General features: G+C 37.1%; 1 protein-coding gene across 1 annotated transcript; it reads left to right on the top strand.

The window, feature by feature from the left end:
* The first annotated feature begins 493 nt into the window (after positions 1-493).
* Positions 494-8,257, top strand: xit (ALG6/ALG8 family glucosyltransferase xit). Its single transcript, XM_065497505.1, has 9 exons — positions 494-745; positions 1,161-1,433; positions 1,690-1,882; positions 1,965-2,225; positions 2,881-2,986; positions 3,052-3,185; positions 3,437-3,576; positions 3,640-3,739; positions 7,733-8,257. The coding sequence occupies exons 1-9, from the start codon at positions 687-689 to the stop codon at positions 8,045-8,047; spliced, it is 1,581 nt and encodes a 526-aa protein (XP_065353577.1). The 5' UTR covers positions 494-686; the 3' UTR covers positions 8,048-8,257.
* Positions 8,258-13,195: the final 4,938 nt, after the last annotated feature.

Genomic DNA, 13,195 nt, shown 5'->3' with positions numbered 1-13,195 from the left:
GTATTAATTTGCGATAATTTGAACGGTGGTACGAATTACGAACATACTAAGGATATTAAGAAAAGGGTCTTTCTTAATTCTGCGTATGTCCCCGTAAATGAACGTAATGATAGTTGTTATGATTTTAATTTTTTATAATAAAGTGTTCAACTTATAAACCACCAATAGAACTTGACTGAAAAAAGGGTAAACAGTCTCAAGAAGGGGAAAGGGGAAGTTCTGGTTATTTATGGAGTATATTTTCGTAAAATAATCCTACCATGTCAAAAATTCATTGAATGTTTTGTCTAAATTCTGTAATAACAGATAAAAACAAAACAATCAAACTACTTTTCCGCTCGTAAACATGTCTGAACGAATAAAGTAATTAGTGCTATCTATATAATAAAATCATAAAAAAATTATTTTCATTGACTGCTAAATCCTGCCGCGCTTCAGCAACTCGTTTATAAACCGCATCAGGCGCTAGCTGTCCACTCACGGCTCACGTAATCGTCACCTCCCCAGAATTCGAATTCCCCAGTCAGCTGCTGTTCACATGTCTCAGCGTGCGTTGTAGATTGTTTTGATGATGTGTTAGAAGGCTGCACGGTCTCGAGGGTAGGTTCGTTCGAAGGACGCAGGGTGTTCCTCTCTCCTGCTGCTTTTTCCGCAATGCTACCCTGATATAATTGGCCGGCAACACCATGATCTGGTTCGTCTACGGCTTGCTCAGCTGCTTCAAACTGCTGCTCGTGCCGGCGTAGTAAGTGTTTATTTACATAAAACGTGAAACTTTTACACAACCCTTTCATTTATCAGTGTTGAAAAAACAATTTGAAATAGGGAATATTAGATCAAGGCCTTTGAAACGGATTTCCTGTGTTAGTAAATGGTGTAATTACAGTTTGCGGACACTGCGAAAGTTTTCCCTTGGGAGAATTTTTATGATATTGCGAATTTTATTTGTTTTCAAAATTGTAAACACTTTTAATTATTAATAAATTTTAAAATTTGACGTATCACAATTTAACTGTACGATATTTCCTTCAATTCATTGACAAAAAATGAGAAAATACTGAAGTTTCCTTGTTGCTAGCTCAAAATCGATCTAACGAATCACCCTTGTTCCACTTGCTTCAGTCAAAATTCCGCTAATTTCACCGTTTTACACTTCGTAGCCGTTCAACTGACTTTGAAGTGCACCGCAACTGGCTGGCCGTGACGCACTCGCTGCCCCTGAAACAATGGTACACGGACGAGACATCGCCCTGGACGCTCGACTACCCGCCACTTTTCGCCTGGTTCGAGTACCTGCTTTCACAGGTGGCGGCCTTCTTCGACCCTGAGATGCTGCGCGTCTCCAACCTCAACTACGCCTCCAACGCCACCGTCCTCTTCCAGCGCCTCTCTGTGATCATCACCGACGCCTTCCTCGCCTATGGCACCAAGGAGTATGATTTTTTTAAATTTGTCACTTACAATGATTTTTAACACTAAACTGTGTTTATTTTTTTTATTCTTGTTAAAGGCCTGCCTGCAATAATTTGCTAGGTTTTAAATTAACAAAATCACCGGAATTAGAAAAAAACATTTTAGAAATCTTTAATCCCTTGTCCGTCTAAAACAAAATAAAATCTTAAGAAAGAACAAAATTTTTGATAATTTTTGAGTGAAATAAGATAACAAATTTTTAATTTTGTCTCTCAGGTGCTGCTCCTTCATTAGAGCGAGCGGGGTGCGAAAGAGCAGTCGATGGACCCTCACGTGGGGCTCGCCGATCTCGGTGCTGGCCCTCCTCGTGCTCGGCAATGCCGGCCTCCTCATGGTCGACCACATCCATTTCCAGTACAACGGGTTCCTCCTTGGCATTCTCCTCATCTCCATCGCCAGGATGCTCCAGGTCAGCGCCGTGAATTTGATAATTATTTCATTACATAAGAGCACCGCAAAAATTATTTTTTCCTTTGTTGTTGTGACTTCAGGGCAAGTACCTGAGTTCGGCGGCTTGGTTCAGTGCCCTGTTGAACCTGAAACACCTGTTCCTCTACGTGGCGCCTGCTTACGGCGTTTATCTCCTGCGAAACTACTGTTTATGTGACCCAGAAGAGCCGGAGTCAAGAGGCTTGTGGATTTTGGGCGGCAAAAGACTCTCCATTAGCAGGGTTGCAAAGCTGGCCTGCATTGGTGGACTCATCTGCTTTGCCTCGTTTGGGCCTTTCATTTTTGCGGGACAATTTGGACAGGTACAAAGGTTTATTCATACAGATAATAAAATCTTTCCAAAAAAATAAGAAAATAATCTAGGTTTTATAAGTTAAATTTTAACAATAATTGCAAGAGTTATTTTTTATTAAGAAATAATGTTTGTTAATGAGCTGCATAAAGCAGAGATTTTAAGAAAACAATTTTTGTAAATTAGCAGCTAATATTAAAATTTAGAAATTGAACCAAACATTTAGAGCCAATCCGAAACTTGTCACGTTAAATACCTCCTGAAACTTCATTTTTTCTATTCCAATCGATTTTTTAGGGTCGAAATAGGTGGGGTAAATAATCTCTTTCCGATCAAAAGACAATTTATGACGTGCGAGCAGAGGCGCTAAGCAAAACGCACGTTGCTTTGGCGCGTGCAATGCATGAACCTTTTGATCGCTGCTCTGCTCAAGCGTCATCCCTCTGACGTCACTGCCATGCTACAAGCTAAGCATTGGCAGCTGAGAGAGCTGTGACGTTGGAGGGGTGACGCCTGCGCAGTAGCGACCAAAAAGTTCTTGCATTGCGCGCGCCAAAGCAACGTGTTTTTTGCTTTACGCCCTCTTTTCAAACGTCACAAACAAAGTTTTTGATCGGAAGAATAATTTACCTGGGGCTTAATTTAATCATTTGAATTTTTCCCAGGTGCTTTCGAGGCTTTTCCCCTTCAAGAGAGGTCTTTGCCACTCATACTGGGCGCCAAATTTCTGGGCCCTGTACAACGCCGCTGACAAAATGGCAGTTATTGTTGGTAAATTATTATTTTACTCGAACCGCTTGCCTTTTGAACTCATTTGTATGGTTATTTGTTTAAAGGCAAAAGACTGGGCTTTCCGATAGTATCAAATTCTGCTGTGATGACTGGGGGTCTGGTGCAGGAGTTCGAGCACACGGTCCTGCCATCAATCTCACCAAGAGTTACGTTCGTCTGCAGTGTGGTAACCATGCTGGTAATGGTTCTGTTGATTTAATTATTCTTTCTTTATTTATTTTATGAATTATCGATCAACGTTTAAAGGTTTATTATTAATTTTTTCATAAAAAAAGTACTATGCAGTACTAATTTTTTTAACTGACAATGAAATACTTAGGATTTGACGTTCAAAGTTTCTACATATATGTAGTATCCAACAAATTAAAAGAAGGGGGAAATGTTTGCATTTGTAAAACATATTTTTATGTTAATTTACGTATGTTTCAGCCAGCGCTGATAAAGCTGTGGCTGTCCCCGGCCAACCCTCTGCACTTTGTCCGGTGCATTGTTCTGTGTGCCTTCTCATCCTTCATGTTCGGCTGGCATGTGCACGAGAAAGCTGTCCTACTCATGATCATTCCACTCAGGTGCGTCTAATCACAACTCGGCCACACAAATAAAAAATAATATAATCTTTATCTCTGTTGCAGTCTGCTGGCAGTGCTGTGGAGGAAAGAAGCAAGAATCTACCTCTTGCTCTCCACCGTCGGCAATTACTCACTCACGCCTCTCCTCTTCACACCTCTAGAGGTAAACACTAGTTCGTAAGCAGCCGCCGCTGTTTTTTCTTTTAACAGCACGTGCGAAATTTCTTCACTGCCAGTTATTGCAAGGCATATACAGGGGAAAGTCTAGTTAAAGGTTGTGTTAAACGAGTATTTCGTCTTGGTGCCGTAAAAATCGCGCATGTGTTCTTGGTGTACCCGTAAAAAGCGCGTATGTGTTTTTGGTGTACCCGTAAAAAGCGCGCATGTGTAAAGTTGCGCATCTGAAAAAGTGCGTAAGTAACAGTGGGTTACCAAACACATTTTTTTTTAAATTTTAAATTTTTGGCGCCTATTACATGCCCCATCCAAATATTATGCTCCTCTGACAGCAGGAACATCATCTAGTGACAACGCCAATAAGTAAGGATAGTAGCCGGCAGCCGCGTAAACATGCATACCTCTCATGCACCTCTCATAAGATTCATTTTGTTTATAATTTCGTTGGTAATGTGAATGAAGTATGTTAAAGGTATAATACATGAAAACTAGTAAAATAAAATGTAATACCAATACTTCTGTTAGAGCAGCTTGTAAGGATGATGAGAAACAAAGAAAGGAAAACTACTTCTTGCAGAATGCCCACATACATACGCGCATGATGACAAAACTGAGATAGTTTTGCAACTCCAAATCTCGGGTTTTAACCATTAGAATTGAAAAAACTAACCACTGTTGGAATTTAGCGGTGGTTATTTTTTAATTCTGTTGGTTCGAACCTGAGATTTGGGGGTATAATCAATCCGAAAACTCAACGCGGATGTTCAAAGGTCACAATCTGGGAATTATTTGAGCATACTTCAAAGCTTTTTGCTCAGGGGTGTACTATAACAAAAATTTAATAAACGTTTAACTCGTTTCAACATGGCTAACAGCTTTTATGTTTACCTCAAAGTGGTAGGTCAAAGATCAGGTCATAAAAATTAACTTTTGGATTTTAAACTCAAATTTGAAAATGAATATATTGAAATTTTTTATTTTTTTCATAGCCATTTTGTAGAGCACAAAAAATTAAGCTGCAAACGACAAAATTTGGAATGGCGTTTTTCCTCATTTTTTTAATAAAAAATGAAAATTTCGAAAAATCTTGTTTTCTGAGGTTGCTAAAAATCGATGATCGATGAAATCTCGACTTGCAATCATCCGATTTTGAAAAAAAAACGAATACCGTTAGACTTGTTTTAACGTCCCCAAGTGCACTAAAGGGGTATAGTACCCACCAACCCCCAACCCCCTTTTAACCCCTTAATTACCTGAAATTTAGCATTATTCGTCCGTTTCAACACCTTAGCACGACGTTGACTTGTAATTGTCTTCTTCAAATCAATTTAGTTACTTAGTTCACTTCAATACGAGTCAAACGGTACTTAATTTTTGTAAATAGGACCACCTTTTTGTGTTTAGTTCGAGATTTGGTGCTCATCGAGCATTTTAATGCATCCGCGTCTTAATAAAAAACTTTGTGCCACCCAAATATCAGGTTGTAGTGGTCCTATTTTCAAAAATTAAGTATCGTTTGACTCGTATTGAAGTGAACTAAGTAACTAAATTGGTTTGAAGAAGACAATTACTCGTCAACGTTGTGCTAAGGTGTTTAAAGGCCGAAAAAATGCTAAATTTCACGTTATTAAGGGGGTTAAATGGGGGTTGGGGGTTGGTGGGAATCATACCACTTTATTGCACTTAGGGATGTCAAGACGAGTCTAACGGTATGTGGTTTTTGAAATTCGGATGATTAGAAGTCGAGATTTGGTCGATCATCGTTTTTTACTAACCTCGAAAAACAAGTTTTTTCGAAGTTCTCATTTTTTAATAAAAAAAAAATGATACAAAATGCCATTCTAAATTTTTTCGTTTTTAACTTAAATTTTTGTGCTCTACAAAATGGATATGAAAAAAATTAAAAATGTCGACATATTCATTCTCAAATTTGAGTTCAGATTAAAAAATCTATTTTAATGACAACGACATTTGACCTAAAAAATGTCATGTTTTTTTGAAATGCAAAATCTCCGAAAACTAAAAATTAATCGCTCATGATTAAAGTACAAGCTAATGTTGGAAAGTATATAATTAGGCACTAGGTTTGAAGAAAAATCATGAAATTTCTTATTAAAACATGCAGGTCTCGGAAGAAAGCCTATTTGAAAAGTGGGAACTTGGGCTTTGCTTCGTGAATTTTCGATAAAAATTGTAAGCCACCATTTTTGCATCTAATAACAGCATTCAAATACAGCAACAGCTTCGATGTGCTCCATGCATTGTAGTGGGGAAACAGTTTTTTCTCTCTCCTGTAAAATTGAGATTTGGAGCTATGCGCAACTTTTACGGGTACACCAAGAATACATGCGCGCTTTTTACGGTTACACCAAGAACACGTGCGCGCTTTTTACGGGTACACCAAGAACACATGCGCGATTTTTACGCCACCAGGACGATTTGCTGATGATTAAATTTAGGTGTGTGTAAAGAGCCTCAGTTTTATTTAAGTTTCTTGTATTTGTAGCGTTTGCTTAAGCAATTTATTTAATGTACCACTTTAAAATTAAAAAGGCAAACAAATTATTAATAGAATTTACTCTCTGCTACCCAGAAATGGAATTCGTGAAAAATTATTTTATATCTTTACTTAAAACACTTTCTAAAAATCGGTGAAAGCTCAAATTCACTTTGAGTGCCGTTAATATCAGCGAAAAATAGGGAGTGTGTAAGTTGTCCAGAAAGAATAAGCCCAAAAGACCCATAGGTAATTTGTTCGAAAACAATCAATTTAGCTCATCCTTTACATTTTTACGGCTTTCGTTATCACAATTTTTGATAACTCATTAAAATTGATGAACACATATTGACCAGTGCAGTTTCTGAAGGAGTTCATTTCTTTAAACTCTCAATTAGGAGCGAAATCAACGAATATCAAACCAGTTATTAGTCTGGAAGTAGAGAATTTGCAAATAAAATAGTAAAATTTTCATTTTAGCGGGATTTTCCAGATCATTTTTACTAAAATGAAATAAAAATAACGCAATATATTTCATTTTCCGTGGTTGCCAATTTCAATGTAAGGCGTGCTTTAGATTCCTCTCGTCAAGCCCAATGATTTGGACACGATTAAAAAATAATTTAGGAGCTTTTCGTGGCTTTTAAGTGGCTTTTGGTTTTAACGAAGCTGGAAAGCACTCCAAGTTCCAAAAGGCACGAGTAAACATATAACTATATAGTGTGACATTTTCAGAGAAGTTTTTATCTTCAGATTTCTTTAGAAGATGAAAAAGCACAAATTTTTGGATTTCTGTAAATATTTTGGACACCAGATCTTGGGCTGTAATCATTAGACCTGCAAAAACGGCACACCTCCGGGCTCGTCTTTACCTTTCATTTCACCTGAAGGGGTTAAGGCGTGTTTTTCTCTCGTTTGAGGCATTTATTTATTTAATAATTTCACTTCAAAAAACTGCAATACTCAGAGAAATCCTAGTAGCCTGTAGCCAAATGCATAAACTTATCCCTAGAGCCAAAAGGCACCGTGGTAGCACATTCAATTTAAAATAAATAATTAAATTAAATTAAATCTGCAAAGTTAGCATGCTTTTTAAATGGCGAGGACCGTCTCCCTAATTGAAAACTCATTTTATTTCACAACAAAGAGTTTCCCTAGAAGATTTCATATGCTGTTAGACAGATCTCGACGAGAGGAATCAAAATCTGCCAAAAAAGTATTGGTCAATCGCTGTTAATTTAAAAAAAAAAATTTACTTGGCAATGTCCCTTTTTTATTATTGCAAATAATTGTACTTACAATTGTTTATCGACCAAGCTGCTTAATGTATCCAATAATTTAAATAACTTTCAATTGTCACCCTGTTCTTATCCACTTTAATACGCAAACTAATTTCAAATAAATTATAATATAAGTTTTAACCACTCTTTTCCCATCTCCTTTCCGATTTTGATCCAAGTTTCCTTGAATTGAATTTTCCAGATCCCGCTGAAGGGTTTGCTGGTGTTGTGCCACGCTGTGTATGCGTTCGTGCAGCTGCACCAGATGTTCAACCTGCAGAAGGGCTCGATTTTGCGACTGCCGCTGCTGAACCGTTTCGAGAGCGTGTACACGCTGGGCCTGGCGCCGCTGTTCCTCTACCAGCACGCGCTGCACGGCGCCCTGTTCGGCGCCGCGCTGCCCTTCCTGCCACTGCTGCTGACGTCCACCTACTGCGCCCTCGGGGTCACCTACTGCTGGGCCGTCTTCTACTTCCACTTCCTCTTCTCCGGCAACCACAAAAGAAAAATACACTGATCGATGACAAAGTTTGTTTCTTTTCAAATCGCGCTCGTTTTAAAATCGGGACCAAAGAAGAACAACTCGAAATATATGTAAAAGTCTGTGTTTGCCTGTGCTTGGTTTCTTTCTCTATATCTCTTGCGTGTGTTGATGTTGTGAAAGTAATTTTAGCGCTGATGATCAAGATGTTCCAAATACAAATTTGTGGAACGTAATTTTGAAGTACACCTGGCTGTTTTATTATGAAAATAACCTATTTCTGATTTTTAAAATGAATCTCAAATGTTGGCTCGAGTTTTTACAAGGTTTCCATGATGCTTGACAATTTTGTCTGCATTTTTGCCAGCTTAAATTCTGATTTTGATAATAGTGTCCTATAAACGTCTGGACTGAATTGTGGCTTTGGTTTCTCCATTTTCTTCTCAATCTGGCATTTCTTTTGCTTCAAAAAAAATCAGATTTTAAAAATCTAATAGGTTTTATAGTCCTCACCATATAATTTTTCTCTGCACAGGATTTTAGATAAGCTCAAGAAAAGATAATTTTAGTTAGTTTTATTTCAAACAAAATTGCAGAACAACAGAGGCTGTTTAAAACATTTGTCTCATAAATATACGATCTCCGTAATCGAATGTTTTATTTAAAAACTCTACTTTTATTGCGCAATAATCCAGAAAAACATTAAAATAAAAAACTCATGATTCTTTACTGGCGTGTTTTATCTGAATACAAAATTTACAATTAATTAAATTTAATCATGAATTACCATAATGTATGTTTTACTTCGACTGACAAGACACAAATTTGCTGCCGACAGAGCTTGCAAATGGGATTATGTTGTAAGGATAAGAGGGTGACTATGGTGTCAAGGGAAATCCGCCAGTGGGATCTAAAATTTCGGTCGGAAGTGCTCAAAATTCCTCCACTGCAAATATTTTCTTTTCAATTGCCTTTTTGGTGCCTCAATTTCTCCAAAAATTTATCTCTGACAATTTTTCAAGTCGAGGTTATATAAGCTCCAAATTAGTAGATTATGGAAAAATAAGGTGAAAACATTACCTGCAAGAAACTGGTAAAAAAAATAATTTTACTACTGTACTGCATTTTTTTAAAATGTTGGTTTTTTGCAACCCTGACAGCGACTGTCGTGTGCGAGTATCCTGTTCGAGAGCGGCTTATTGTTAGGCAATGTTCAAGGCAACAATAAAGACGAGACGTGTTTAAATCCGTGCGTTTTTTATGCTTCGGCGATCCCCCTTAGTATTAGGTCAGTAGTAGAGAATGGCAAGACAGCTTAGAGTAATTAAGGGAAGACATGAAGGAGTCCACAATTTTCGCGACAAGGACGAGACACCACTGAGCTACGACCCACGAGGGGCGCGGCCGAGTCTGAGAATGCGGAGTCTGGAGTGAAGGCAGCGAGAGATCAGCAAGGAGACGACTCGAGCAGAACCTACCTCACAGTTTGTCTGAATAATTGTTTAGTACATTTCCACTTAAATGTTCCTGAAAAATCCTATTAACCAGGAAAAATCTATGAAAAAAATCTTTCCACGTTTCCTTTTATTGTGTTGTGGAGGTAGGTCATGATTTAATGATTTCAGTTTGCACGACATCTTTAATGGATTTCTCAGACGAAAAAAAAATAATTACTTCGGCTGACGGCCCTGAATGCCTGATATTATCCTGATGGTGTGAAAGGCGTGCTTGTCCAACAGAGTGAGACAGCAGATTAGTCCTCTTACAATTAGTCGCTCTAACCCAAAACCCATTCAAAGATGTTGTCAAAGTGAAGCAATCATGTATGTGTTCTTGGCTGCGGGCAATTAGTTTTCACACCTCATTGCTAAATGGTCGGTCAATATAAAAAATCCTTTTAATTCATTTTCAGAACAACGATTTTAAAATTAAGTTACTAAAAAATACTGGTGGCTGTAAAATTTTGTAATAAAATATAAAGAGAACAAATGATATTACTGTCATTTTTTTAATATTTAGTGGGATTAAAATCATTTGACCACTATTTTAATATCAAGTAAATTTGTTATGAAACGAAATACCTTATACGGAAGTCGGAAATAAAATCAGTCTATTGAGCATAGTTAAAGTAATAATTAACATAATTAATATAATATTAAATTTTCTAATTTAATAATAGGCAGTAGCTTGAATTAGTTCAAGTCTAGCAAGCAAAGCAAGGTTTTCGGCATCTCGTCGTGCTGCACTAAAAGCTTAAGATCAATGCATATAATATATACTTTTAGGAACTTTCGCTGCACCACCTCCCATCTTTCACGTCTTGCGTGTGCTTTCTGAAGTATTGAGATTAATCTTCAATTAAATTAGGAAATTCTATGAAACAGTTACCTCTTTATTAAGATTGTATTTCCTTGTGGGGAATACCTGCTTAAAATATTAATTTTAAACCAAAATAAAACTTTGAAGTAGGGTATTTTCATGATAAAATGAATTTAAAAAATACCGACAAAAACAGTTTTAAACGATGTAAAATAGTCAAAATTTCAAAAAATTCAATTTTACATAGCAAACCGAGGGTTGAAATTTTTAAGGACAGTTAGCAGCAACAAAAATTAAAAAAGTGCTAAAATATTTCATTTCATCCCACTACTTTTACACATTTCCTGTTTGCTTTCATTCAGGAAAGGTGTGAAATGGTTTTTGGTTTTATTTCTCAACTGCATTTTATGCACTCTCGAATTTTGAGCGGATATTTATCAGAGTTTATCTGGCAACAAGGAGGTTAAAGCAAGAGAGGCGCGAAGCAGAAAATGCGCATTCAATTCGAATTCGTAGCGTGAAATATGACACAATTAGATAAAAATCAGAGTCACGCAGCAGCAACTAAAGCAGCAGCTAACAGTAAAGTGAAAGAAAGAATACGTTTTGCATCTCTGCAATAACTTTTTTATCTCAAAGGGACCGATCACCGCTACAGCTGCATGCGAAAGCGTTTTCTCCTGCGAACAAGCGCTAATTGGGTGACTGACTAGTGAAGTAGCCAGCGTCACTGATTAACGATTAAATCTCGATTTAGCGTATGTATGAAACGTAACAGCAAATCGTGCATGTTTGCTCTCTGTCTAGAACAACCTTCGTGATCAGTTTTTAACCATTCAAAAATGTTTTAAACTATTTACAAAACGGAGCAGCAAAGTGTCAAAATTTCAATTTCTAGATATAATAAAGGGATCAAATATCGGGAACGGATTAAAATATTCATATTTTTTACTCTGGGGATGAAATAAAGACCGTTAGGGGTTTAGGGTTGAGGGTGAGTGCCCCAAAAACCATTCAGCTCACCAGGGAAAGTCAAGCCAAGTCGAACGGTATTCAGTTTTTCCATTTCTGACGGTTAGAACTCGAGATTTGGAGGTCACAACATTTGTAAAAATTGAAAATCTAGTATTTTTCGAAATTAAAAATTGAATTTTCTGAAAACGAAGCTAAATATCCATTTGAAATGTTCACTCAAGATCACACTCCGTCACACCCACCACGTTTGAGGAGGCGGATCTTGGATTTTTAAATGATGGTGCTAGTTTTCTAAACCACAAAAACATTTTCGAAAACAAACCATTTGAGACCTTTGGCTTAGACCAACTACCTAAATATTGATGTTCATTTTATCAAACATCATAAAAAGAAGTTAAAAACATCATGAAAGTAGTTAACGCATACTTGTACTTTTAAATTGCGAAACTAACTCAAAAGTGAGTTATTATATTGCATTCTCAAAATTCTCCAAAAGAGTAATGAAAAAATGAATTTAAATATTTAAATTATTTTGTTCTATTGAAGAAAAATAAATTCAATTTTTAAATTTTACTCTTTCAAACAAAATTTAATTTGGAGTATTGGGCGAATTAAAATTTAACAATTTATTTTTTTTTAAATATACACACTTAAAATTTCACAGCCTTAAATAAACAATCCTAGGAAGGCGGAAATGAAAATCAGCGAGCAATCGGCAGTAAGAGTAGCGGCTTATAGTTTATTATTTTTGCGGTCAAAGAGGCACGCTTGGCGATAAGGAGCTCTCCACGCACGTGAGAGAGCAGCGCGCCGCCGGCATCAGTTATGGGATGACCAAAATCGGCGTGCTTATATATATTTATTTGCCGAGCCAAGCTAGCTTTCTCTGCCCGCAAAAATCAACAGGGAGCCACTTGCTCTACGAAAAATAAAAAATGAACGAGTGCCATTGTTCCCCGTGCGCTGTGTGTGCTTAACGACACAATATATCTAATAATTAATAATCCGTGGTTTGCCGCTAATACATTCTATTTGTCTTCGGAAGAAACGCAAATTGCCAGCGCGTCCGCAAATATTGGGTGTGACAAAGGATCGGTTCATGTTCCGACACACTCAAGGCTGTTTCTATTTTCCTTAAAGGGAGCAAGAAAGTGAGCAAAAGTCGCACTTTTTGCCGTTTTTTCACATTAGCATGCACTCGGCCTAGGCAAACAGCTCACCTATTGCCCACGCGTCTATTTGTTCTAGTCATTTTCAAATGGTATGGTAAAATTTTCTGATAAATACATGCAAAAATGACCCTGATTTTGTGACGAAATTATGAATACCTAAATGCGTCATTATTGGAAAGGAGTGTTTTTCTTAACCATCAAGCGTTGAGCACTGTTTTCTTAATTGAAAACAAGGACTTATTTTATCAGAAGGAATATTTACCTAAAAATCGATAGGTCACGACGAGGGGAGTCGAAATCAAGAGATAAAACGGATAAAACCATTGACAATCAGTTTAATTTATCGACACATTGGTCAAAATCTGAAATTTAAAGTGCATTGATACCTGCGGCGACAATTGAAAATTATTTGAATTGTTGGATGCAATAGCAGAGTTGATCGACTAACAATTTGTTCTGCAATTTTCAATAAGTAAAAAAGACCTTGCTACAGTAAAAATTCAGTTTTTCTCCAAAATGTATACAGCGCTTGATCACATTTTCTTGGCAGATTTCGATTCCTCTCGTCAAGACCTATCCAACAGCGTCAATCTTTGTTGTGAAATAAAATATGATTTCAAATAAGGAGGCAGTCATCACCATTTGAAAAACATAATGCTAACTTTGCAGCCGCACTTTTCTCAAAAATGTACACCGTACGTCAATTTTGGAGTCAACT

This window comes from Cloeon dipterum, chromosome 1 (assembly GCF_949628265.1).
Source record: "Cloeon dipterum chromosome 1, ieCloDipt1.1, whole genome shotgun sequence".
NCBI classification, from domain to species: domain Eukaryota; kingdom Metazoa; phylum Arthropoda; class Insecta; order Ephemeroptera; family Baetidae; genus Cloeon; species Cloeon dipterum.
Note: the sequence above shows the minus strand (reverse complement) of the source record. Positions and strands in the feature narration are given on the sequence as shown.

Excerpts from the sequence above, each read along its gene's own strand:
- xit (XM_065497505.1), top strand. The coding sequence starts at position 687 with ATGATCTGGTTCGTCTACGGCTTGCTCAGCTGCTTCAAACTGCTGCTC. Across the intron at positions 746-1,160 it reads CTGCTGCTCGTGCCGGCGTA|CCGTTCAACTGACTTTGAAG; the intron begins GTAAGTGTTTAT and ends TACACTTCGTAG. Across the intron at positions 1,434-1,689 it reads CTCGCCTATGGCACCAAGGA|GTGCTGCTCCTTCATTAGAG; the intron begins GTATGATTTTTT and ends TTTGTCTCTCAG.